This window comes from Zootoca vivipara, chromosome Z, assembly GCF_963506605.1.
Source record: "Zootoca vivipara chromosome Z, rZooViv1.1, whole genome shotgun sequence".
NCBI classification, from domain to species: domain Eukaryota; kingdom Metazoa; phylum Chordata; class Lepidosauria; order Squamata; family Lacertidae; genus Zootoca; species Zootoca vivipara.
In genome coordinates, this window is record NC_083294.1 from 29935914 (window position 1) to 29962417 (window position 26504).

The 26504-nt window shown below is 44.9% G+C and overlaps 2 protein-coding genes and 5 non-coding genes across 7 annotated transcripts in view; 6 read left to right on the plus strand and 1 right to left on the minus strand.

Moving 5' to 3' along the window:
• Positions 1-213: 213 nt before the first annotated feature.
• DKC1 (dyskerin pseudouridine synthase 1) lies at positions 214-15595 on the plus strand. Its single transcript, XM_035113326.2, has 15 exons — positions 214-335; positions 1716-1780; positions 2273-2359; positions 5842-5933; positions 6646-6830; positions 6950-7014; positions 8263-8389; positions 8883-9013; positions 10451-10594; positions 10912-11032; positions 12717-12835; positions 13171-13277; positions 13640-13703; positions 14419-14577; positions 15068-15595. The coding sequence occupies exons 1-15, from the start codon at positions 320-322 to the stop codon at positions 15134-15136; spliced, it is 1551 nt and encodes a 516-aa protein (XP_034969217.1). The 5' UTR covers positions 214-319; the 3' UTR covers positions 15137-15595.
• LOC118084604 (small nucleolar RNA SNORD17) lies at positions 7588-7779 on the plus strand. The gene has a single exon (XR_004692526.1). It is a non-coding gene; the product is annotated as a small nucleolar RNA SNORD17 (small nucleolar RNA).
• LOC118084592 (small nucleolar RNA SNORD83) lies at positions 8725-8799 on the plus strand. Its single transcript, XR_004692514.1, has one exon. It is a non-coding gene; the product is annotated as a small nucleolar RNA SNORD83 (small nucleolar RNA).
• On the plus strand, positions 9054-9184 carry LOC118084598 (small nucleolar RNA SNORA36 family). The gene has a single exon (XR_004692520.1). It is a non-coding gene; the product is annotated as a small nucleolar RNA SNORA36 family (small nucleolar RNA).
• Positions 12166-12410, plus strand: LOC118084603 (small nucleolar RNA SNORD17). The gene has a single exon (XR_004692525.1). It is a non-coding gene; the product is annotated as a small nucleolar RNA SNORD17 (small nucleolar RNA).
• Positions 12927-13003, plus strand: LOC118084591 (small nucleolar RNA SNORD83). Its single transcript, XR_004692513.1, has one exon. It is a non-coding gene; the product is annotated as a small nucleolar RNA SNORD83 (small nucleolar RNA).
• Positions 15596-16309: 714 nt separating the features above from the next.
• MPP1 (MAGUK p55 scaffold protein 1) overlaps positions 16310-26504 on the minus strand; it is a 34656-nt gene continuing 24461 nt past the window's right edge. Inside the window, exons 6-12 of the mRNA XM_035113325.2 lie at positions 23994-24190; positions 22951-23057; positions 22420-22500; positions 21593-21673; positions 20502-20704; positions 19646-19720; positions 16310-17907 (exon numbers count right to left, since the gene is read on the minus strand). Coding sequence (XP_034969216.1) covers positions 17731-17907; positions 19646-19720; positions 20502-20704; positions 21593-21673; positions 22420-22500; positions 22951-23057; positions 23994-24190 — 921 coding nt within the window. The 3' untranslated portion in view covers positions 16310-17730. The remainder of the gene's footprint in view (positions 17908-19645; positions 19721-20501; positions 20705-21592; positions 21674-22419; positions 22501-22950; positions 23058-23993; positions 24191-26504) is intronic.

Consider the following 26504-nt stretch of genomic DNA (forward strand, 5'->3'; position numbering starts at 1 on the left):
AGCTCCTATCTTCCCTGGCTTGCTGGCTGTACTGGCTGGGGGCTGCTGGGAGTTGGAGTCCCTTCGTACCCTCCCTCTTGGAGTGGAGGGGGACTGACAGCACCTTGCCTTTCTAGGGCTTTCCTGCCCTCTATGGTGCATCGCCCGTCCCGCCCATCAGTTCCTGCTCACCCAATCGTCGCTCCGTCCCTCTTTTCCCGCGCGCTGCGCCGCGCTGCTTGTCGGGACAGGGAGCGGAAGTGGGCTAGGAGATCCCTTTTCGCTGGCGGGAGACGAGGTGCGCGCGTGTCTCTCAGAGGCAGCGCGTGGCGAGGGCAAGATGGCGGACGGGCCAGGTGGGTGCGCAGCGTGCGCTCGGGGTCAGGGCTGCCTTCTCCGGACCTGAGGCGTGCTTCGGGCGTGGATTCGGCCTTTTCGGGTGCCCTCCATGCGGGCGCAGTGGGGCCTCCTGTAACCTGAGGAGGAATCGCGCTTCTCTCCTGTCCTCGAGGGAAGAACGGGGAGAAAATGCCTCCGGGGAAGAACGGGAATTAAATGCTTAGTTTTTAAAGAAAAAAATGGGGGGATTCACAGATTTAGCGGAGGGTAGTGTTTAGCTTTCCCAGCCCTGTCTTGAGTCCGAACGTGGCGAAGCACGTGGCTGCTTGTACAGTGTTTGGAAACGAAACTCTCTGCATGCTCTGATGTAGTGGTTTTTTTGGGGTGGGGGTGAGCGATTCCACAAAGCGAGATTGGCCCTCGCCCCTGTCTCCACTCGTGCGCCTCTGTCTTTCTTTTGGGGAGAAGCGGTGGGGGAGGGTGTTGGGGAAACTTTGCCGCCGGGTAAGGGTGCATGGGACAAAACCCACTTTTACGGGGGATGTTCGCTTCTCAGCGCCGGTGTGCGTGTGTGTTGGGGGGAGAGGTTGCTATTATCCCACCTTGGAACCGATTGTAACGTGTTCAGTTCACAGCATGTTTGTTTCCGTGGGGTGGGGGGGGGTGGGGGAGATTCACAAGAACTATCAATATTCCGTGGCTGCAGGAAAAATTGCATTTTGAGGAAACTGGCTACTGCTTTCCAGTTTGCCAACTTAAGGCACTAATGAGCATTGACTGCAGCCAGTTTATCCCGTGCAACTATTGCCTCCACTACCTCTCCTGGAGACTTATTTGGTCATCCACAACACGCTCTCTTGGTTTCTCCTGGGTTAGAGTGATTATTTGCAGCGCCTGGCAACGATGCTCTTGCAAACCTAGAATAATGGTGTTGACTATAATAGCATCTTGTACTGTACTGTAAACTCTTACAACCGTTTTCATGCCAAGGGCCCTATTCCTTTCTAGGTGCCATGTGCCAGTGGTAGGTGGGGCCAGAGACAAAAGGGAGCAGAACATTAAATGCAATTTTTTACAGTAAGCTAGTTTCTTCACACTGCTCTATACAATGCAATCAAGAAGCATGAGCCAAGTTCAAGAATGGGTTCCAGGCAGGCAAAAGCACAAAGCAAGGCTGTCGGTTGGGGAGTGTGTATGGCCTGAGAAGAGTTCAGAGGGCTAGATGGAGAGGCTGGAGGGTTGCATTTGGACTCCAGGTCATAAGTTTCCTATCTCTGATCTAAAATTTGAAATCCGATTACCAATTTTAGGTTTGATTTGAGGTGGGTGAACAATGCCAAGTTTACTTCTAGCTCCATTTATTTGTAGTATTGTTTTTATTTTTTGTCTTTCTGTAGGCTCTGTCTCTAAGAAGCACAAGAAAAAGAAAGAACAGAAATCTCTGCGAGATGAAGATGTTGCTGTGAGTTGCCTTGTGATATTGCTTAATTTCCATACTAGAATTATATTTAGGGCAAGAATTTTTAAACCTCTCTGCACCCTGTAGCCTACAGGGTGCTTTGCAGATGTTGCTGGGCTACAGCTCCCACCATCTGCTTCCTGGGAATATGCTGTTCCCAGGGGTGTGGAAATACTCCCTTCTCCTGTTCAGCATTATAGTTATAACTTTGGCTGATAATTGATGATAAGGGCAATTGATAATGTAGAGGCATGGATTCTGGACAGGAGCTAATAGTGATAGCATGCTCTGTTTGTAGATGGCCCCTTATAGATAAAATTGTTGCATGATGAGGAAAAACAGCAGCATGAAGAGTGCAATTGTAGTTATTTGCTCTTTGTGACAGACTAGAGCATATTGTTAACTTCCAAGCTTCCTGATGAGTAAAGGAACATAGTGGCCAGCATTCTTCATTGGCAGTTATAGTTGCTAATCTGTCTATTTGATGGTTCCTAGGATATACAGTATTCTGAAGAATTCCTTATCAAGCCTGAATCCAGAGTGGCTCAACTGGACACATCACAATGGCCTTTACTTCTCAAGGTAAACAGAATTGTGCAAATGAACTACATATTTAATGATTAGTATTCTATATAAAGCTTGTGATATTATAATTAAATTTAACTAGAACAACTAAGTTATAATTAACTCAAAAATCCATTAAATTTACTGGCAAAAAGAAAAGTGAAATTTTTGTGGCTGAGATTTTTTTATTATGAATTTTTGTTAAGGTTTTATAGTTACAAAATCCAAGTACTATATCACATACCATTTTCAATCCTGCCTTGCTTTTTTTACATTTTCCTATCCTCTCCCTCCCCTCTCAACTTCCCCTTCTGGTTTGTTGCATTGTATGTTATGTTCTGCATGTACATATACTATTATACTATGTTGTCACATACATAAATAACTTGCATTTTCCTTTTGATAACTCTTGACCTAGAATGAATGCTTCTGGGTTTTTTATTGTCAGTTTAAACATTTTTTTCAATTCATTATATATCATTTCCCAGAAATTTTTAATAATTCTATGTTCCCACCATATATCATAAAAAGAACCTTCCTTTTCTTTACATCTTCAACAAGTCTTCAATTCTGTTCTGAACATTTTTACCAGTCTAATTTACCATCTATACATCATTTTCATGTAATTCTCTTTCAATAATATGCAATCCATGAATTTCAGATTCCACAGTTTTTCCCAGTCTTCAACTTGTATATTGTGTCCTACATCCTGTGCCCATTTAATTATCTGATTTAAGTTCTTCATCTTTCGTTTCCCATTCTAAAACTAAATTATATGCTTTTTTAAAAATAGTTTTGAATTTTCTATAATTTCTTTTTGGAATCTGGATATTGTGTACCGTAACAAAATCCCTTTTTATTATCCTGCCTAAAAATCTCATTTAGTTGTCTATGGTGCAGCCAAGTCTGAACATGCTCCTTTAAGTCCTCATATTCCTTCAATTTCCACTTCCTAATAAACCTCTGCTGCTGGCCAACCTCCTTTCCTAGTTGTCACTTTAAGTGATGATGCTTCAATAGGGGATAGCTACCATGGGGTTTTGGGTTGTAATAAATCTTTATATTTTCCCCACACTTTTATCAGTGATTTTCTTATGTGATTATAGAACCTTTTATGTACTTTTCCTTTTCCATACCAAATATATGCATGCCAACCAAATCTGTTATCATGTTCCTCCAACTCTGTTGTTTCCTCCTTCTCTAACTTGATCCAATCCCGAATCCAAGTAAAGTTTAAAATCTGGGAGAGAAAAGCCACCTCTCTTTTGTGTCTGTAAGTATTTTCTGCTTAATCCTTGGTCTTTTCCCACCCCAGAAATATCTTTCTGCCATTTTTTTGAAGCAGTCACACTTATCAGTATTTTTTGAAAAAGGAACAACATTTTTGGCAATGCATTCATTTTGATTACTGCAACTCTTCCTAACAAGGAAATATTCATTCTGTTCCAGATTTCCAAGTTTAAATCCTGCCACCTGCCTAAATTCTTGGATCTTTTAGGGAGAGAAATTTTTGGGTCTGTAATTACTGTAATTGTCCCGTTGCTTGGTCCCAGCTACTGCCAACCTAGCAGTTCGAAAGCACGTCAAAGTGCAAGTAGATAAATAGGCGGGAAGGTAAACGCTGAGGTTGTGGCGCTCATCTTGCTTTATTGGCTGAGGGAGCCGGCGTACAGCTTCCAGGTCATGTGGCCAGCATGACAAAGCCGCTTCTGGCAAATCAGAGCAGCACACAGAAACGCCGTTTACCTTCCCACCTGAGCAGTACCTATTTATCTACTTGCGCTTTGACGTGCTTTTGAACTGCTAGGTGGGCAGGAGCTGGGACCGAGCAACAGGAGCTCACCCCGGCGCAGGGATTCGAACCGGCGACCTTCTGATCGGCAAGCCCTAGGCTCAGTGGTTTAACCCACAGCGCCATCCGTGTCCCTCCCTTTTACCTTTACTTTTATTGTAATTACTAAATCATCAACAAATGCTTTCAGTTTAAATTCATTTTTACCTGTCTTTATTCCTTCAACATCTTTATCAGCTCTTATATTCTTTACTAATACCTCCAGGACCATAGTGAACAGAAGCTGTGATGGGGGCAACCTTGTCTGGTTCCTTTTTGTATTGTACAGTGCATTGATTTGTTTTCACCTGATTAGGAATCAACTTAGCATTCTGTTCTGAGTAAACAGCTTGGACTTCCCTTACCAGTTTTTTCTCCAAAATTCATTTCTTCAAGATTTTTTTTTTCATGAAATCCCATGAGACATTATCAAATGCTTTCCCCACATCTATAAACATTAAAACAGTTTGTTTTTCATTTCCTACTTCAAGTATATTCTATTCTATTTACTCCTGATGTTATCCTTCATTTTTCTGCCTGGTAAAAACCCTGCTTGATCTTGATGAATATATTCTTGCAGGACTTTTTTCATTCTATTAGCTAATATTTTGCAAATTACTTATATTCATTGTTTAATAATGAAATAGGTCTATAATTTTTTACCAGGGTCAAATCCGAATCTTGCTTTGGAATTAATTTTATATATGCTTCTTTCCATGTCTCTGGATTTCGCCTGATCTTAAGATCTCATTCATAGTGTCTTTTAGGGGAAGCACAAGCTGTTCACCCAATTTTTTATAATACTTTGCTGAGAGTCCATCCGGTCATGGTGATTTACTTGTTTTTGCTTGGTTTATTGCTTCTGACACTTCCTGCACTGTTATTTGGCATTTAAAAGTCTGAGCTTTTATTTTATTTTTGGTAAGTTACTGCTTTTTAAATACTGATATGTCTTACTCTTCCTCTCATATCCTTTCTTATATAAGTAGGTAAAATATTTCACAAAGGGTTCTCTTACTTCGTTTCGTTTGTAATTTTTCCATTCAACTTTTATTTATATTGGGGGTTTTGTTCATTTTTCCTCATTTTCCATGCCAGCAGTTTTCCTGACTTATTGGCGTGTTCAAAATATTTCTGTTTCGCTCTCTTAATTTTCCACGCTATTTCTTCATTAATAATAATTTGATATTGTATTTGTAATAATTTGATTGCTTGTTTAACTGATTCTTTGGTTTTTTAACTAATTCTTTTTCTAATATTGCATTCAAAATGTCTTTTTTCCCTTTTTCTCTTAATTTCTTTGAGTTGCATTTTGTTGGACAAACAGTCCCCTCATCACTGCCTTACTAGCATCCCACACTACTTGCTGCCTGAACCCATGTTAAGATTCAAATCAAAATAGAACCTTTTTTGCTTTTTCCAAAAAATATTTTATCATATAATATGTCTTCATTCAATGTCCATCTAAAGGAGGATTGATTTTTCTTTTGAGAGCAAATCTTAACCAGTTACAGTATATGATTTTTTTTTAATGGGCCGAGCAACTTGTTCCATATCAAATAGTTCCAATGAATTTTAAGACATTGAGATTTGGCTCCAACCTAAGAACTCCATGGCACCTATGAAGTGTTTACCGGTATTAATTCTTGCTTGCTTTGGATTTTTGTAGAACTTTGACAAGCTGAATGTGAGGACAGCACACTACACACCCCTTCCTTCTGGTTGTAATCCCTTAAAAAGAGAGATTGGCGAATATGTAAGGTAAGGCAAGATAGAATTTAAGAGTAGATTTCCCCCACATGGTGTTCCTTCTGTAATCTGGGGGAGGTGTGTTAGTTATTAAACACTTGGGAAAGGCACAAATGAGGCTTGCATGAACACAGGTTGTAGAAGGGGCTCCACTGCCCACTTTAAATCTTCCAGGGTTTTCTCTAGAGGTGACAACCATTACAGCCCTCCATGCACATTGGCCGAGTACACATAAGTGCAACTTGTTTTGCCCCCGTTCTTCCCTTTTCCAGGTTCAAAAGGATCTGCATGTTGGCAATTGCACACCTTTTGGAAGCGCCTGAAATTATTGCTGCCTGTATACTGACTTGCATACATTGGTCCTTACATATTGCTTTGTATCACAGCTGCAGAGTTTGGGGTGCTGGATATTCTGTTGACCCTATTATTATGTTTTGGAGGGGTTTTTTATTCTTATTCAATGCCTGTCAGTTACCATAGTTTCTTTGTTCTATCCATGAATGCTTTTGCTTGGCATAATGTCTCTAACTTTTACTGTGCCGTGTAATTTATAATTAAAATTGTAAGTCCCTAGTTGCTGGTAATGCTAATCTCAAAGTTTAGGTTATTAATATGTCTTGTTTTAAGGTAGATATGGGTCCTAATTCAAGTTTGTTCTTTGAAGAGCAAGCAGAGCCCACACCTATATAGATTATTGTTAACAGTCCTCATGGTTCTCTTCCAGGACGGGCTTCATCAATCTGGACAAACCTTCTAACCCTTCTTCCCACGAAGTGGTGGCCTGGATCCGCCGCATCCTACGTGTTGAGAAGACAGGGCATAGTGGCACATTGGACCCCAAAGTGACTGGGTGCCTGATTGTATGCATTGAGCGAGCAACACGCTTGGTCAAGTCTCAACAGAGTGCAGGTATACCATCTACTTTGTCTAGAAGTGTTTTACTAGACATATAAACAGCACAATCACCGGTATGGTGAAAAAAGTAAATTAAAGTGGCCTCTCCTGACTACTCTTCTGTCGTCTTCCAGGCAAAGAGTATGTGGGAATCGTTCGGCTGCACAATGCAATCGAAAGTGAGGTTCAGCTGTCAAGGGTAAGTCTCTGCTAGGCAGGAAAATTTGAGGGGGGGGGGTTGTGTGTGTGTGTGTAGTCATGAACATCGGTGTGAATGATGGCAGTAGAAACTTCTGCCAAATTAAATTTAGCAACGTATTTCTTCACATGGATATCGGAGTAGCATGCAACATGCATGAATGTTGTTTAAAATGCCACAATAAATCACTGTTAAAATAATCACAAACAAAAATTAGATCAAAAAACAAATCTGAGTAAGTTTCAATTTTCAAGTGTAATTGACTGTTTCTTCAGACTAAAAATGGCATCACAAAGCAAATTGTCACATCTTTCACTTTCTGCTGGGTAAGTACCTTTCTAGGAACCACAGGGAGGTTGTTCTGTGTTCCATAATGGAAAAAAGGCAGGCTATAATTTTTTAAAAATGAATGCATACTTTTTTGGCTTATAATCTTTGGAATGTTTCTCTTTGTTGTGAATCAGAGCTCAAATTGCCGGTTTCAGTCTATCCCGTTTGCAATGGGAAGTTCTGTGTCCCTTGAGAACTATTCACATGTATGGGAAGGGTCACTGTTCTGGGATTGTGTTCTAAGCAGAGTGATGATGCTGTTTTATCCATTCGCTGAGTGGTGCTGTTCTATTCTTCCTGCAACATCAGGATTCCTGTTCTAGGTTCTTGGTGCTATGCAGCTTCCAGCTGCCTGCAGTGTAGACAGAACAAGCAGAATTGAGGCTCCTTTTATTTGGGCCTTGGTTTTCTAAGATGAATGACAGCTCTGACTGCCTATAGCTGCATGGTATTGAAACCACCCTTGTCATCGCTAGAGATGCCGGGGGACCGACAACAATATAGATTGATTTAGTGGTTTCTATGTTCTGGGAGCAGGTACATAGCCGCTTTAAAGAAGTTGAGTTGCCTGCATGGTGGTGGTTTCTTCAAAGATCAGTTGGAATTTCCCAGGAACATTCTGTGCATACTTGTGAAGCAGAGTGTGCACCATTGCTCAGCACTGCAGGTAGCAATTGGAGTTCATTTTGTTCTTTGGTAACTTTGGTGATTAATGATCAAGCTAGTTGATGAGTACATCTCCCCGCTTGCCTTGATTTAGCCTGATGTTTTGTCAACTCATAGTTTTGCATTACCATAACTGCTTGGTGTGTTTGGGGAAAACATCTGAAATTTCATTCTTCCTTGCATGTGTCAATCGTGTATTACCATAAGGGCGCAAGCATTTTAAAGTGGTATCTGATCTGCTTCCTTCTGCAGGCAATAGAAACACTGACTGGTGCCCTCTTCCAGCGGCCCCCACTCATTGCTGCAGTGAAGAGGCAGCTGAGAGTCCGAACAATCTATGAGAGCAAATTGGTAGAATATGATCCAGAAAGAAGATTGGGTAATGAAACTGTTTTATATGAGGTCTGCAGTACGACTGGTTATCCCCCACCATTAGCCATGCTATTTGGGGCTGATTGAAGAGTGCACCAGTCTCTGAAGGGCCATAAGTTAATGTGCTTTAAACCATGAGCTTATGCTCAAATCACATCTTTGAAGTCTTGTTTTCTTGGGGTGTTTAAAGCATGGATGGCTAACTTGTTGTTCTCCAGTTGTTCCTGAACTACAGTTCCCAATAGCCCCAGCCAGCATGGTTGATGTTCAGGTACGATGGGAGTTGTACCGTAACTCCGGAAGGCCATAGGTTAGCAACCCCTGGTTGGAGGTGTTTTCTGAGCCAAATGATGTAAAACAGATCACATAGCACACAGTGCAAAGATGACTTACATCTATCACCCAATACTGATGGCTCATGGATGCTTTCTGTTCGAACTTTTTGGGGTCAACAGAACTCCATAACTCACACATCTGCTTTGACTCTGCCCTGTTCTCAGGTATCTTCTGGGTGAGCTGTGAAGCTGGGACCTACATCCGGACACTATGCGTACACCTGGGCTTGTTGCTGGGAGTTGGAGGTCAGATGCAGGAGCTCCGGAGGGTGCGATCCGGGGTCATGGGAGAGAAGGTGTGTTGGAGGGTATACGTCAGAGCACATGATTGTCACTATCCAAAGTGTTGAGTTCAGTACAGGGCTAACTCCCCTGTTCTGGTAATTAAACTTTGGGACAGTGAGTAGTTGGGAGGTGTCAAAGGCAGAAGGTTTGTTTTTGCCAGTTCTCTCCCCCAACCCACAAAAGTTAGCCATGACCCCTGTGAGACTAATTGCACAGAATCTATTATTGACTGTTCCTTACAGGTGAATAAAAGTAGTGTTTCTGGAACTTTGATAACTTGATGTTTGCTATGCCCATGTCAGCTCTGCAGAAACTTGGCTTCCAACTCATATTCAGTCCTCTTGTGTAGTGCTGCTCCCTGCAGTTCTGTAGACTGTAATCAAAATCTTTCCCTGCATGTGATTTCTGAAAAGTTCTGCAGAGCAGGCTAGTGTCGCTGGTGACTAAAGAGGTTTTCTGCACTGGTCCAGTAAAACGCTTTTGCTGCGCTATACAGACCAGAAACAGTTCTCTTTGCAGAGCATTAAGCACAGCGGCTGGATTCTTCTTGTGGCAAAATTCTTGTAGCTTTGCAGCAGAAAACGACTCACCAAAGCTCAACTTTCGAAGACAGCTTTATTGCAGAAAAATAACAGAAACACCTCCAGAGCTTTCAGACATGACTGCTCCACACACACACACACACCCAGGCAAACAAAACAAACGCTCTATATATACTGAGCATCTTAACGACTTAAATCACATGACCTTGCTAATAATTTGCCAGCGTCTCAGGTTTAAAGTCCTAACAGTGACATCTTCCATGTGAGGAAAGAGCTTTAGGGTATGTGAAGAGGATGCTGTAGAATTTATGAATGGTCAAACCTAAATAGCTGTATGGAATTGCAAAGGAGAGGCATTAATGCAGTCTTTCCCAATCTGGAGTCTTCAATGCATATATTAGACTGTAGCTCTCATCATCCCTGACCATTCCTTATTGGCTGGGGCTGGTGAGAATTGTAGCCGACAACATAGGAAGAGCAACAAGATGAGGAGGTTGCTTTACCTTGTGGCTCTTCACTATTCACTCTTTTGTTCTTGTCCGTGCTAACACTTGCCTTTGTGTGTGTACCCTAATTCCCGGTGTATTCAGGACGTGAAGCTTGTACATGGGACTATCTACTTTTCTCCCAGCCCTTTTGCCATGGGCTACGGCCTGCAGATTGGGAGGGGCTATGGCTGGCTCAGTGATGCAGTGCATGGCTTTGGATGTAGACTGTTCTAGACCAAATGCTTGGCATCTGCTGCCAGTGCAGGATCAGATTGCAGTGATGGAAACTAAGAGCTGCTGCCCGTCAGAGTAGCAGTAGTTGGGGTGGATGGTAAAAAAAAAAACACCCTGGATTTTGTATCGGTCTGCTTTCCGTATTCCCAGTTATATAATATATTGGGGTGGTTTCTGCTTCTAGGACCACATGGCGACTATGCATGATGTGCTGGATGCCCAATGGCAATATGACAACAACAAGGACGAGACTTATCTCAGGAGGGTGATCTTCCCCCTGGAGAAGCTGCTGACATCCCACAAGCGACTGGTTATGAAGGACAGTGCGGTGAGTTCCCGGGACTTATAGCCAAGGCACCACAGTCCATCGCTACTGCTTATCAACGTCACTTTTTTTTTGTCAGACTGTCTCTTAGAAGAGGCATTCCTTGTTTTCTTAACATTGCTGCTTTGTAAGATGGTCTTTCGCTATCTGCAGAAGTACTTTTATTTAAATATCTTCAGAAAACGATGCAGCCCGACTGCTTTAGTCCAAATTTCTGCTTCCGGGGCTGTTTAAAGGTGGGAGGGGTGGGGGCAGGTACCTTAAGGGAGTGAAAGTGATAGCTGTTGGTTGAAGCATGATCATTTTTATTTTCTGCTCAGGTGAACGCCATTTGCTATGGTGCAAAGATCATGCTACCTGGTCTGCTGCGGTATGAAGATGGCATCGAACTCAACCAGGAAATAGTTGTTATCACCACAAAAGGAGAGGCCATCTGCACAGGTGAGAACTGGCAGCTAGGCACTTGCCTTCCTAGGTAAAGGGACCCCTGACCGTTAGGTCCAGTCGCTGATGACTCTGGGGTTGCGGGACTCATCTCGCTTTACTGGCCGAGGGAGCCGGCGTACAGCTTCCGGGTCATGTGACCAGCATGACTAAGCCGCTTCTGGCGAACCAGAGCAGTGCGTGGAAATGCCATTTACCTTCCTGCTGGAGCGGTACCCGTTTATCTACTTGCATTGTGTGCTTTTGATCTGCTAGGTTGGCAGGAGCAGGGACCAAGCAACAGGAGCTCACCCCATTGCGGGGATTCAAACTGCCGACCTTCCAATCAGCAAGCCCTAAGCTCTGTGGTTTAACCCACAGCGCCACCCGCGTCCCTTCTTAGGTTGTTTTAATTAAATTATTGCAAACATAGGTGCTGGCTCCCTGGGTGCCCGAACACCTACAGAATTCCCCATGAAGGGCCGGGCACCCAAAAATTTATGTGCCAGGACCATGCACGCTGCATGGAACCCATGCCCCTGGGCATCCATGATTGTGGGGCAAAAATGGCACTCCTGATTACACATGTTTTGTGCTTTGTGTAAAGGAAGTGGGTTGTAGGAAGATGCATCATTCTGAGCTCAGACCTTGGCTGCCTAGCCCAGTAATGTTTGTTCCAGCTAGCAACACAGATTCCAGCATATCCAGCAGAGGTTTCTCTCCCCAGCCCTGCTGCCCTTTTTCAGGCTCCATTGGTGGGTGATTATGGATCAGCGCTTCATTGTGGAGTGCATAGAGTTTCCTTCTCCAGTACTGGAATGGGTCGCAGTGCCGATTTGCCTATTTGAAATGGGACTATAGTGCCGCCTAGTGGCAAATCAAAAACATAATTTTCTTACTGTATATTTTTTCAATCTAATACGTCTGCTTATTATGCACTGCTTTGGGTTCGGTACTTTCAGTAGGAAAGTGCTCATGAAATGAAATAAGAACGGAATGGGCGGCATCACATATTTTGTTGGAGAGAAGATGCGTGTTCAACACCACACTCTAGCTTTGAAAAATGGTCCTGCAAGTGTGACCTCAGATTATGGACGCCTGCCTTGGGGTGGTCAACTTTCCCACCTGCCTGCACTTGCTCAGGGCCACATGTGAAGTGATGATGAAGTTTATCCATTCTCTGAGTGTTGCTGCTCTGCCCTTCCTGCCACATCCTGATTCCTGTTCTTGGGTCTTGGTGTTGAGTGGCCTCCAGGCATCTTTCAGCCTTCCAGTGTTCTACTGGGGGGCACGGGGATGCTTGGCTGGCTGCTGGCAGGGCCTGGGTGGAGCAAGCGGGGTCAGAGACCTTTATGGGGCTCTGACTCAACCAGGAAGAATGAAACTGTCTGATCACATATTGCTCTGGTGTGCCTTTTCCAAACGTGGGGAAAAACCTGAGTGCAAGAATGTGGGGAAATGGCATTAAAATATCCTTGTGGGTAGGTGTTAACCTGTGTCTTACATGCTTCATGTGCATGTGTTTCTCACACATACATTCTGCTTTCTAGAGGGAGAACCTCCTTAAGTAGTAAATAGGGGTGCTACGGGGGATTTTGTTGTCTTACTCTGGTGGGTTACAGAAAGAGCATGTGTTGGGCAACGCCAGGTGGCGTACTCTGTCATTCCTTAGGGTGCTCAACCTGTACTATTCTTCCTGCAGCCATTGCCTTGATGACAACTGCAGTGATCTCTACTTGTGACCATGGAGTTGTGGCAAAAATCAAGCGTGTGATCATGGAAAGAGACACGTACCCTCGCAAGTGGGGACTTGGCCCAAAAGTGAGTATTGAGATGGCACTGCGCTACTTGGCTGTAGAGGGAACGGGTAGAATATCTGGTCACTCGAAATGGTTGCTTTTGCTGTTGGTGAGCCAAATGATGTTAAAGTAGATTTCAAGAGCACTCTGTGCAAAGATGACCCAGATCTATCACCCAAGACTGATGGCTCTGTTAGGGGCTGGACATAAAGGGTGTTGGGTACTCAAGTCACATAAGAGCAAGAGAGATTTGTTTTATTGCTGCTTGTGGACCTTGAGGGTTATGGAAATGGCAGCAATAAGAAAGCACATGCCCTTGCCTTGTGGCATGTGTCTCCTCTGCTTATTTCCCCATAGGCTTCTCAGAAGAAGATGATGATCAAGCAAGGCCTGTTGGACGCACACGGCAAGCCCAATGAGAAAACTCCCCAGGCCTGGAAGACAGATTATGTGGATTATAATAGGTAATGTTTGCAGCTCCCATTGCCTTAAGTGGGAGGGGATGTGTGCTGGTTTGGGGTGTACAACGTGCATTGTGCTAGAAAAGGCAGAGCAGGGGTTGCTGTTTCCTTGGGGCAGGGGAAAGCAGGCAGTTATCCCTTTTTAGCCTCCTTTGTATGGCTCTAGAGGGAGTCAGCCTGCTAAATGAAATAAGGAAAACTGCAGCTTGCCCCCCATGCGTTTTGGGTGTGTTTACCAGCTTTCCGAACATCACCAACACCAATGTTCCAATTCTAGTATAAGAAGTTAGGCGGAAGAGGGTAGAATTGTACATAACGCACCAGGTGGCTGAAAGATGCAAACCAAGCTCCTGTTTTCATCCCAGGGTTGCTGGAAAGGAAAAGGTAAAAGAGGAAGTCACCCAAGAGGAGCCAGAAAGGCCACCAAAGGTTGGTTTGCTGCAGGACTGCATTCCAGCATTTTTTATTTTTATTTGGGCAGTGTCTGTTAGAGCCTACCTTTTAGTATTGTTTTGAATGTGTTTTGTTTTGGGAGGGGTGGCATTGAGAAGACAGCAGGTAAAGATCTCCAGAGTAGCTGTGGATGATGTAATCATTAAAAGTTTGCTGCCACCTGTAGCTGCCCGCAGTACTGGTGACTGTCATTCACACTGAAGCTTGGTCAAATTCAAACTGTTTTGTGTGGCAAGGGAAGCTTGAAAAACCTGTCAAGACTAGGAGGGTGCGTGTGTGCACCACCTCTCTTCCTTTCTACTCGATCATATAGATAGGTAACATGGTTACAGGCTGATCTCTAGTCTTACTACGAAGTTTTCCCAGCACCCCTCCAGTTTTGCCCAGGTTACCACCTAGTGTTTGTCAAGGGAGGAGATTTTGTCTCCTGGTGAGCAGACTTATTTCATCCTCTCTCACACAGCTAACAATACAATCAAAATCCCTAAAGTAGTGCACTTTGCTCCTTACTCTGCAGGGAACTGCATGTGAATGGCTTGAAATCCCTAGTTTTATCTCTTGTTGACACATGCAGTTGCCAAACAGGAGCTCCTCTGCAAGATCTGTCTTAAAATGCTCCCGTAGAGCAGCCTGTATAGTAGTACCCTGTCCTTGTCTGAAGCCTGTCTGATGTGTCTTGTTTCCCACTCAGCGGAAGCGGGAGGTTGAAAGTGATGGGGAACCCGGTGTAGCAGCCTCCTCTCCCCCAGCCTCTCCAGAGCTGCAAGCAGAAATCAAGAAAGCGAAGAAGAAAAAGAAAGAGAAGAGGAAGTCAGAGCTTTCTGAGAGTGGCAGGGAGCTAAGCGAAACGGTATGCCTTGTTTAACCAACTGTGCTTGTGTGCCAAAGAATCAGCTGGTATATGCACACTTAAAAATTGATTTGCACACATAGGTGCATGACTTGATTGCTGTGAACAGCTCAGCATTTATCTTCCATTTAGGAAGAATCTCACTTTCAGTTGTGGCTTTCTGATAATGCTCATGGATGCAGTAGCTTCTAGTTATGTAGTTTGCATTCCAGGAAGATGGGTGTGTCTCTTGATTCCTTTGGGGTAAGAGACAAGGATAGGTGGAATGATAGAAGGAGAAAGTGAGGGGGAGCCCTCTGCAAGTAATGAATTCAGATTTCTTGCAGCCCATTGTGTGGGGTGACAAGGGAGACAAAGGCAATGACCCTGTTCACTTTTGACCTGTGGCCATTCTTACAAACTCCTGCGAGACCTACTCCCAGCCCCAATACCAGAGAGGTAGCCAAAAAGCAGCATGGCTCTTCTGAAATATCGTTGTTTCTCCTCTCAGGGCAGTAACACAAGTGTAAAGAAGAAAAAGAAGAAAAAGAAGCAAGAAGAAACTGAGAGCTCAGAGTAACCAGCAAGAACCATCCAGAGCAGGCAGCCTGGGCCAGCATAAGAAAGAGTCTGAAGGCCTTAACGAAAGCGCAGACGGGATCATTGAGCAGAGACTTGACCTGATTGCTGTGCAAATTAATGTACTTTTGTGGGGGGGCCAGCATGACAAGCTCCCTCTGTCCTGTTCTAAGGATAGCTGGAGGAATTGGAGGCCACAAACCCACCCAGGGCTTGGTGACTGTGAGGAGTTGCTCTGAGCTTGTGGGGCTCCTTTTGGGGGGGTAGCACAAGGCAGCCCTTGATTTTGGCATGAGTAGCAGAGTCTTCCTTTGCCCCTCCTGCCTTCTTCCTTCGTGTTTCCCTTTGCTTGAATGTGCAGGAGCTGCTGAACGGTAGTGCCAGCTTGTCTATGGGTGGGGGTGAAAAGGGGTTTTGTTGTGAGTGGTCAGATGCTTCATTTTAAAAAATAATGCTTTTGTATTGCCCTCTGTGCTTACTTTGACTCTCTTAATGAGCCAGAATCCAAACGTTTTCCCTCAGGGTACCATACCGCCTTCTATTGCTTTTTAAAGCAGATACTGATTTTGGGGGGAATAGAGATCACACTTGCAAGTCTTGGAAGACTTGCTTCTGGTCCTTGCAAGCTCACATTCTCCTTGGTCCCAGACACCTTTCATTCAGTAAAATTGTCTTGCTTCCTAATCTGGTTGGGGCCAGTTGAAAAGAGATACTGAAGCAGAGTAATAGTCCAGCTCAGTGTTTTATCCCACATGCAGTTTTGCTCATCCTCCCTATTCCTCAGTCCCCCACCCATTCCCAACCCCCAGGATTTGCCCCGTCTTTTAATGGTGGTGTGCCGCGTGATTTTTTTGACAGAACAAGTGTGCCGTGGCCCAAAAAAGGTTGAGAAACACTGTGAGTAAAAAGGGAGCTAGCATGGTTCAGTGGACAGGCTATAAGGTCCCACTTGTGGCTGCTTTAATTGCTGGCACAATTGCTCCAAGGGATGGAGATTTAATGCATCAGAAGCTACCTCGGCAACCATGCATTTGTCTCCTAGGAACAATGGTGGTTGGGGATACCGCCAGCTGCAGGTGGGCAGCTTTTAAATTGGCACGTTTTCTAGTCCTTTTGGGCAAGCGTCTTCTGCCGTCTGGGGAGTAGCGGGGTAATAACAAACACGAAGTCCTGCAATATTTCAACACTTTATTGCTGCTTGTTTTCCCTGTAATGGACTCAACCAAAGGTCCCTATTGCACATCTCTTGGGTCTTTTTGGTATCCTCAAAGGTATGAGGTTTCAATGCAGGTCAAGCTTACACCCCTACACCCTTAACTGCTAGTTACATGACTCAGTCTTGTTTTAGACATGGACAGTTAGTTAAATAACAACCACAAAGGTTGTGCTTGCAGGTGGAGGTGGAATGAACTTGCTCTGTTAATTGTTTTTGATAAGGCAAATAAGGAAGGGAGGGCAGTTATTTTGCATATAACAAGTGAGCCACCCTAACGTGAAAAATGTGCCATGAGCAATTTCTTTACAGAGCACAGCATGCAGGTGCTGAGAGTCTTGAGTTGTTTCCTGTTCCCTCCTTGTGTCATTAGCTGCCAGTTGAAACTTAATAGCATCTACTCTGGCTCCCACTGGTGTGTTATTCACAGCTGTACTGATTCTGAGCATGAACAGTTGGACAAGTACAAGTCTGTAGAGGGACAATGGTCCACATGTCTGGGGAAGGAGATATTGATCACTAGCTGCCTGTCACCCGACAGTGGGTGACAGCAGATGTGTAAAATTCAAAGAAGCATCCACTCGGAACATGGGTAGGCAAACTAAGGCCCGGGGGCCGGATGTGGCCCAATCGCCTTCTCAATCCGGCCCGCAGATGGTCCAGGAATCAGCATGTTTTTACATGAGTAAAATGTGTCCTTTTATTTAAAATGCAGGGCCTGCCTGGTGTTTTTACATGAACAGAATGTGTGCTTTTATTTAAAATGCATCTATGTTATTTGTGGGGCATAGGAATTCGTTCATTCCCCCAAAAATATAGTTTGTCCCCCCCACAAGGTCTAAGGTACAGTGGACTGGCCCCCTGCTGAAAAAGTTTGCTGACCTGACTCAGAAGATTAGTGTACAATATGTGGGGAGCTTGAAGGAGCAGTGGTGTATTACAATAAGGAAATCTCACTTGACAAGATCTAAAGAAATTTGGGTTCTAAAACTGAGGTGACACTGTTCAGTTTAAAACACAGCTCAGCCTGCATCTTAGCATTCACAGCATATGGCTTTCACACCGGAAGGTGCTCTTAATATCACTCCTGAAGACATCTTAATGGTTTTGGATAGGGGTTTTCCTCCTTATGTGCCAACATTCATATGTGTAGGCTACCCTGTGCTAAGCACAAGCCATGCACATACTCTTCTGAGGGTGTTTGCAGCTGGAAGGATGGGGCTCTTGCCCCGGCAGTAACAGAGCAACAGCTGCCCTGAGGAATGGGGACAGGACGAGGGGGTTGTGCATTGGACAAAGCACAGAGCAGGCAAATGGGTGACCCTCTTTGTCCTCAGGTTGCTGTAATGAGGGCTGGCAGAGGGGATTTGGGAGCTACCAGCTCAGTACACCCAAGACACAGGAACCCACTGGGGAGAGTTGCAAGCGCGCTCAAAGGCCTCCTGGAGTTGCTCAAGGCTCTCTTCAACACCATTGTTCACCAGCGACAGGTCGAAGTAGTGAGCATATCTGCTCCGGATGGCCTCTGAATCTTTCTGAAGCTGCAGCAAAGTATCTGACTGCAAAGGAAGAGGAATTGTTCGCACAGTTAGTGACATCGGGTAGGCAGTCTAGCCGAAGCTGCTCTGTACACTTTGCGGGGTTTCTCAGTTCTATGTGTGACGGCCTTGATGCAGCCTAGAACTTTGCTAAACTTGCAAAATGGGTAGGTTGCATGTACGTGGTTCTTGAAATGTGCTGATTAGTCATGGGTGGCTGCCTTAGTGATATAATTCCCATGGTCCACTCATTAGCTCTGCATTTTAATTCATGTGTACAAACACCAGACCTCTTAACACTTAGGATCTTTTAATACTAATCAGTTCACTGCCCCCCGCACTGCCTCCTTTGCTGGATCAAATCAAGGACACCTACGTAATCCCCCCCCCCCCCGCAAGAATCAATCAATCAGGATGTTTATTCGGCTTTACGCCCATCATAAAACACAACACAACAAAATAAATCAAATAAAACAGCGGAATCGTTCAAGCCACAAATAATAAAACACAATTCACAGCTCACAAGGACAAATATTAACAATTAAAAAGAACAGTTTCAGATAATGATTAAAAATTTAGGCACTACGCTAAAATCAATATCAGATGTCATTATAGAAAATTCTTATAACTATAAATAATCTGCTAACATTCCATTCCGTCACTTGTATGAGAGGACGGCTGTTGGGAATTTAGCAACCTGTAGAGTAACCCAGGTGGCGCTGTGGGTTAAACCACTGAGCCTAGGGCTTGCTGATCAGAAGGTCGGCGGTTCGAATCCCTGTGACGGGGTGAGCTCCTGTTGCTTGGTCCCAGCTCCTGCCAACCTAGCAGTTCGAAAGCACGTCAAAGTGCAAGTAGATAAATAGGAACCGCTACAGCGGGAAGGTAAACGGCGTTTCCATGTGCTGCTCTGGTGTGCCAGAAGCAGCTTTGTCATGCTGGCCACATGACCTGGAAGCTGTACGCCGGCTCCCTCGGCCAATAATGCGAGATGAGCGCGCAACCCCAGAGTCGGTCAAGACTGGACCTAATGGTCAAGGGGTCCCTTTACCCTTTAGAGTAATATAAGGATCCTGCAAGAATCCAAGCAGGCACCAGACGTTAGGGGTGGGCAACCTGTAACTTTCTAGATAATTGAGTCCAACCCCACCCACAGTATGGCCTGTGGACAGGAATAAGACGAGCTGAAATCAACAAGAGTTGGAGGGCACCAAGCTAGCTACTAGGTTATCTGGTGATCCCTAACAATTTACGTGCTCTAAATCAAAGGAACTGCATGGCAGAATGAGTGGATAAAGCCAGATTAAACCCACTCTACCGAAAATTGCTTCTTAAGGGAAAAGAGATCTTGGCTTCATTAAACTCTGACAAGAGGTACGGAAGAAATTTTAAGGCAGGGGAAAGTTGTCATAGTGTTCTAAGGAAACATGCCCCAGAATCTACTACTACATGCAGGCACTCCATAGTAGAGGCTTAGGTGTGACATATCTAAAGGTACACAGTCGAACAGAATCCATTCTGGAAATCTGTTCGACTTCCAGAATGTTCAGAAACCAAAGCATGGCTTCTGAATTGGAAGCCCCGTCGGATGTTCGACTTTCAAAAACAGTTCACAAACCGGAACAGTCACTTCTGGGTTTGCAGCATTCAGGAGCCAAAACACTCGAGAACTAAGCTGTTCAAAAACCAAGGTACAACTACTATGAGGGTGGAGCTTAAGGAGATGTCATACACCTAATGTAACACTGACACCTCTTACCTGATCTGCCTTGTCCGTGGGAGCGATGAACACAATGAAAGGAGAGAACTCAGCTGTGTGGATGATCTTCAGTGTCTGGGGGGAAAGAAGAGAGCCATTGGGGCATAGTTCCTACAAAGTTAAAAGGCTGCATACCCACACGCCTCCCTGCCTGCCTGAATGACAAGCCTGTCCAGGATGCTGCAGACTTGCGTTACTCATTTTAGGGCAAGATGCTCCTGCAGTATCTTTTCCTTTCAGTTTTGTTCTTCAAGAAAAAGGGGAACACACTAATGCATCTAAAATACAACTACAGTTCCCCTCTGACTTGTGAGACAAAGCTAACACAGTACCCCCCCCCCCAGTTTCAAGCCACACTGAATACACGGTGCGAATGTGTCCAAAAAAAGTGAGGCAAGGAAATCAGCAGTCCTTGCACTTCAGTAAACATGTGCACAACTCTGACTTTTGCATTGTTCATTTGCCCATGCCAGGTTGTCAAGGAGTTTAAGTATACCTGTCTCTTTAGCACTTTACCCTGGGCTCAGTGGGGCAGAGAAGAAGCTAAAACAAGCTGCTGTTCACTTACCAATCCCCTTCCCTTTGCTCCTACTCCCATTCCCTTCCTGTGCACCTTCAGCATGGAACATTTTGTGGCTAATTTCGCCCTCTCCTCCACCTCTGGCTCCTAAGCACTCGTCCCTTTACAAAGGTTTGCAACGAGCTAAACTGTGGAGCAGGGCTAAGTAGCTGGGGATGTTGAGAGATGGAGGGGGTCCAACAATATCTGGAGGACCACATGTTCCCCATCCCAAAGCTAAAGGTTCTCCCAGAACGCTTCATTTTTCCCCCCAAGCAGCAGGCTGCACTTTCCTACCTGTGGCTCAATGTCCAGAATAGCAATTTTGTCCTGCTCGTGAATCTTGTGCACAGTCTCAAATTTGGTGCCGAACATGTTGCCCTGGTAACTCCCAAACTCCAAGAACTCGTTGGCGGAGATGTCTTTTGTCATCTCCTCCGTGGTGACAAAGTGGTAGTCTTTCCCATCCACCTCGTTCTTCTTCTGAGGACGGGTGGTGTCTGCAGAAAAAGGGCACAGAGAGACATGGGAGCTGGGCTGCTGAAAGGAGGTAGCAAATCTGCCTACAGGTCCAGTTTGGGTTATTTGGGAGCTTGGGGAAGGAAGAACACAACTGGAATTTTTTACAATCTCAAGTGGAGGAGGAAGAGCAGGGTGCATTAGTCAGAAGAGGACCTTCTCCGCATGTTGGAAAGTGCTGACATGAGAACCAGCCTTCTCAGTGGTAGCCCCCATGTTTTTGGAATGCTCTCAGGGAAGCACAGTGGGCACCAGACTAAAACACTTTTATTCACACAGGCCTTTCACCGTTAATTTAGAGAGTTGTGGGGGGGGGATGTTTTAATGCTCATCTTTCAGTGCAGTGGACAGAGGTTGTCCTTTTAAAATATTATTGGATGAGCATGCTTAGGCACAGTGTTTGATTAAATCTGTTCTGGAGAGACCGCTAATGCTTTGGGGCAGGTTTGGACGGTGCACAGAGAAGAGAGGAGGGGAAAGTTACATTATACAAGAGGAGGTCTGCTACATTAGCAGCACACCAGCATTGGATGCGGCGCAATGTCTTCTATACTATATGCTACTTTGGTGACACACTGCAACTGAAAGAAACGTGCAATGGAGCCAGTCTGGTGTTGTAGTTCAAGTGCTGGACATAAGCCTGGGAGACTAGGGTTCAAATTCCCACTCAGCCACAGGGCTCACTGAGTGACCTTGGGCCAGTCCTAAATTCTCAGCCTAACCTGCCTCACAGAGCTGTTGTGAGGATAATATGGAGAGGGGAAAGGAGCACATATGCTAACTTGCAACTCTAGGAAGAAGCTGGGACAGAGGCTAAGCAACGCTAAATAAATGCCACAGTGGAAAATTTTGGGTTCTGGGTGACTTACATGGAATGGGGTATCCAAACTTCTCCGGGTTCTTGCTGAGCAGGGTGTTCTTAATGTGGCTTCGGCCAACTCCGCTGGCCCCTGTCCCAAGAAAGGAAGAAAAACAACAAAAGGAAAATGATGCTCCAGCTACATTTTCTCATAACCGAAGAACTTCCACTTACGACAGGGAAAGGACACATCACAACATAACGTCAAAGACAGCCTCTTTTGCCCTCTCTTTAAGCATGAACTTTGTTCGGTCTGCATATTTTTAAGTGAGCTGGATCAGAATGCTATTATCCTTCATGTTTTGTGATACCCCAACCAAAAATACTACCAAAGTGTGTAATTTGTGTTTGTGCACATGTGCATGTGCATGTGCGTAATGTGTTAAGCAATGTGTACACTGAGAAAATTCTTAATTATGAATAATCACAAAATACATGCTGTAGTTATATACTTCTTTATATCAATATCATTTGCAGAAATGGGACAGGACAGTTATAGGTGAACTCATTAAAAACTGATCAAGAGCAGACATAGACCAATTCATCAATTCCCTACGCTTATCTGACCATCTTAAACCTACACCACTGACCAGCTTTAACCAGAATATAAATGACCTTATCTAGCCTCTCATCTCCGCACTCCACAATCCTTTTTTGTCCATTCACTTGACCATGTCTACTCAGAGTAGAACTAGCCCTGGGTTGAAATCCATTGGCTGCTGGAGTGGGGCTGGGTATAAGAGCACATATAGCTTTGACTACGTGCTACATATTTCAATATTCCTTTATCCTTTAGAGACAAGTCAGCTACGTGGGTTGTACTGTGCAATTGGATACCTATAAGCACCAGGGTCTTCCGCTTGAAAGCTGGCAGTCTCACCACCTCCTCATAGGACACCACATCCAACTGATCAAAAACTAGGAGAGAGAGACAGAAAAGAAGATCCTTAACTGAGCCCCAAAGGTCCCCACACCCTGTCAATCACCTGACATCACAATGACACCAGGAGATGAACGTCATGACTTCAAAGCACCATGCAGGGCCTGCAAAGAGCTTTGAAGCACCACGGCTCCACAGGCTTGAACAATGTTGGTGGTGACTTGAAGCCTGCCTTCTGCATGGATCTTCCCCCTGAGGAACTTTTGATGAACAGTTGCATCATTCCCTGCCCTGCACCAGACATCTCATATGGTGCATGTGGTTTGGGGAAAACAGCCTCCCAGGCTGAATTAACACCTGTGCTGGGCCAAATTTGATCCACCAACTAGAAGCTCCCAACCCCTGGTTTCACCCTGAAGGCAGGACCCCCTTGTGGAAAAAAAGGAATGTGGGACAACAGTGGAGGAGGGGGACAAGGAGGTGCTCACTTGAGCTGTGCTTTGCCAGGTACTTGTCTTTGCATTTCTTCTTCTTTCCAAAAGGGCTACAGCTTTGGGCTTCGCTGGGGTTGCCCTGGGGCATGCTTGCAACGCGCCTGCAGGAAAGGGGAAAAGGTATGTCGTAGTAAGAAGAAAGTGGCAATAAAATCAGGCCTCCTCTTTCCCTTTCCCTGACCAACTGATGGCTTAATAAAGGCAATGATCTCTGTCCTTCAAAGTGTGTGTGGGGGGGGAGAGGAACAACAAATCTGAGGACTTTCTATGGCAGACGTGGGGAAACTTTGGCCCTTCAGATGTTGCTGAATGATGGTGAGGATAATTACCTCATTTAATTTCTATACTGCCCTTCATCCAAGGTGCCAGGCAAGCCTCCCCAGGGAGAGCATTCGGCAAACAGGAAGAACTCCAACTCCCATTAGCCCAAGCAAGCAATGGCCAGGGGTGATGAGAGTTGAAGCTCAGCAATATCTGGAGGGCAAAAGGCTCCCCACATCTGTTCTGTAGAACTGAAGCATGGATCGTCAGGAACATCAAAAGGCAAATGTAATGATTCGTAGGTCAAAATGAGGACGCATTGGTTGCCTCAAACATTTGAGGTCTTGTTTTGGCCTCTGGAGCACCTTAGCTCTTCTGAAGCCAACAAATCTATAGCATTATTTCTGTCTCGGAGAGTCTGTGGTTTGCAGTGCACTCTGCTACATTGAAGACAGGCTCTAGGGCTGATGTAAAACCCACAACTGGAATGGGTGGAATTAAGAGTTTTGAATACTCATGAAAAGAGAAGGCAAGGAAGCCAAATGCCAATATCAAGATGCTGCAGGCCACTGGTCTTTGTAACAGGAGCACTACCACCAAGCAAAAAATATGGTCCCCCAATGCATGTTTGGGTTAAAAGTGGTTCCTGGGTCAGAAAAGGTTGAAAATGTCTTCTGTAGGCAACACCAGAGATCCTATCACAAGATGGGAGGAGCCTGAAGAGATCCAGCTGGGATGGGCACTATGCAGGCAGGGGCCTCATCTAAAGGCCATACCATTCCTGTAGCTCCAGGGAAGGGATGAGTCCTGCGGATCCATTGGAAGAACCCTCCACGCGGCCCTGCCACCAATTGCTATCATCCTTGTTGATGATCTCAATGATGTCTCCTGTTTGGAACTTCAGCCCAGCTTCTTTGCAAGGAATCAGGCTGTCCTTCCGGGGGTCATAGTCAAACTGGGCTTTCATGAACATCTGTAGCGAGAGAAAGAACCAGAGCTCAAGATTAAAGTCAGGAAATACCCTTCAACTTGCAGGAGGTAGCACTGCTTAGGCAGGCAAGGGGTTAAACTGGATGCAAGAAGGACTGGAATGTAGGGCAGCCAAAATTTTAGTAATTGTTTGTAAGTCTGTCTACAGTATATTATTAATAATAATGATGATGAAGAAGAAGAAGATGATGATGTTACTGATTTGCAATACAGCCATTGCTTATGCCACTGTAGAGAAAGCTGCTGCCAAATAGATGGACAGCTTATTATCTGAAGTTAGCAGGATACACAGCTGACCTCTTAGGTCTTAAGACTTCCCTTGTGAAACATGAAATACATGCTGCGGTGAACAAGGACTATTGTGTTTAACTGCTTAGCTGGAAGAGAAAAAAATTGAGTATTAAAGCCTCCCTAAAATTGTAAAATTGTAAAACAAAAAAACAAGAACATCAGCATTTGCCAAGAGCAATTTGTTGTTTCAGAAGCAGAACATGAGTCCACTTGGCCTAAATGCCTATTCTTGGATACCTTCAAAATTAGACACACGGTTTAGTTTTTATTTTTCGCTTGAAAGGACATGCTTCAAGGGCTACGTTGTTGCAGGATTTTCAGGAACTTCCTTAATACAGCTAAACTCTGGATTAAACACAAATTCCACAACTATAGGCTCAAATGCTGAAAGTTCAGTCCAATTAATATCGATGGGGATTGCTCTTTACGCATCATCATGATCTCACATTGCATGCAAACCAGTACATGCCACAGTTAACAAAAGCCACATTCCCTCAAAATCCTGGCTTGCAAACCCACCACAAACTATAGTTTTCAATGGCGGTGGTTCCGTTAGGGCAAGCATTGTAGCTTGTCGGACAGAACACCCCTCCTCTACTCCCCCTGTGCACTGTTCAGGGTTTCTGGGGTTGGGGGGGAGCAGGACTCCATGGGAGGAGAAGGGGGGAAGCCCTATTGCACAAGTTGAATGCTGTGCATAGTAGCTGGCTCATATGGTAACCTCTGTTTTAGTGGGCCAAGGCGTGCAGCATTAATAGGAGTAACATAAACTGTGGTTGGTACTGGAAAGCGAGGGAGGGAGAAGGGAGGAGGAAAAGTAAAAGAATGATTGTGCAAGCTTATGCCCCACTCCTGAATGTATTTAAGCAAGGTTAAGAGACTTGCAATGTTAGGACTGCACTTGGAGCCTTGTCTCTGAAAAATGTATAATCTGAACAGAGCTTTAGTTGTGCCAATACGTGCCTTCTCTATTCCAGCACCCAGGACCCTTTTTCATCCAGAACTCACTCCGTTCCGGCACCTCTCAGGTAGGTGCCATTGCCTTTATGAGAGAACAACGGAGGCATACATGGTGAGTTCTGGCACCTCTTAGCCTAGAAAAAAAGCACTGCCAGGACTGGAATTCCATTCTCTTTCAAACTCCTCCCCACCCCCCTTCTCATGTTACCTTTACACTTTAGGAAACACAGAAAGTTGTCTTGTACCAGGTTAGACACTTTGCCCATCTGCGTTTCTTTCAAAGCAAGCAAGCAAGCAAACAAACAAACAAACAAGAGGAACTGCAGAAAGGGATGGAGTGATCCAAGTGGGGACTGTGGCCAGGGCGGGGGCATTTCCAGGTAAAAATTGCTCACTGTACACATGTACAGTGCTCACCTGGCACATTTTTTAAAACTGAGATGCCAGGGATAAAGCCTGGGAAAGTATATGCTCAAAGAGCTACAGTTCCTCCTCAGGCTTCCTTCAATGCATGGGTAGGTGAGAACCCTTGCAGAGCTACTGTTCCTTTTCTTTTTGTTCCCTTTGTGAATGAAGCTATGGCCTTTGGCTAGTGCAATAAAGTTTAGGATGATATCATAGTGCAGAGGGGACCCAGGCTGCAATCTCCACACCAGACCAGCACTTCTGTTTACTCAAGGCACACTAGTCTCTCATTTACCGCTTTGGCTTCTTCCCCACCATCCTTTGTCCTGGCCATCTCATGTAGAGTGAAGGTTGCCAACGGCAACTCTTAACAGCTACAGAGTAAGAGGACATTAAGGAAGGGGCATTTCTCTCAGCACTGGGTCCCCACGCATAAGGAAAAGCTTCCCCTGAACAGCTTCTGCTTTCCAAGCAATGGTTAAATAGGCCAGGAAGGGCAGAGGGAAGTGCGAGAGAAAATGCATTTTGTGGGCTTGGGAGTGGATGGGAAACATATTGTGAAATCCCAGAAACCAGCATAATCGCCGCAGAGAGCTCAGCAGTGGTTAGAGGGTGGGGCTTCAGCTGCTTGAGGACTAACT

Coding starts and splice junctions, on each gene's coding strand:
- DKC1 (XM_035113326.2), top strand. Junction 5,934..6,645: donor GAGATTGGCGAATATGTAAG/GTAAGGCAAGAT, acceptor GTTCTCTTCCAG/GACGGGCTTCATCAATCTGG. Junction 13,278..13,639: donor GATTATGTGGATTATAATAG/GTAATGTTTGCA, acceptor TTTTCATCCCAG/GGTTGCTGGAAAGGAAAAGG.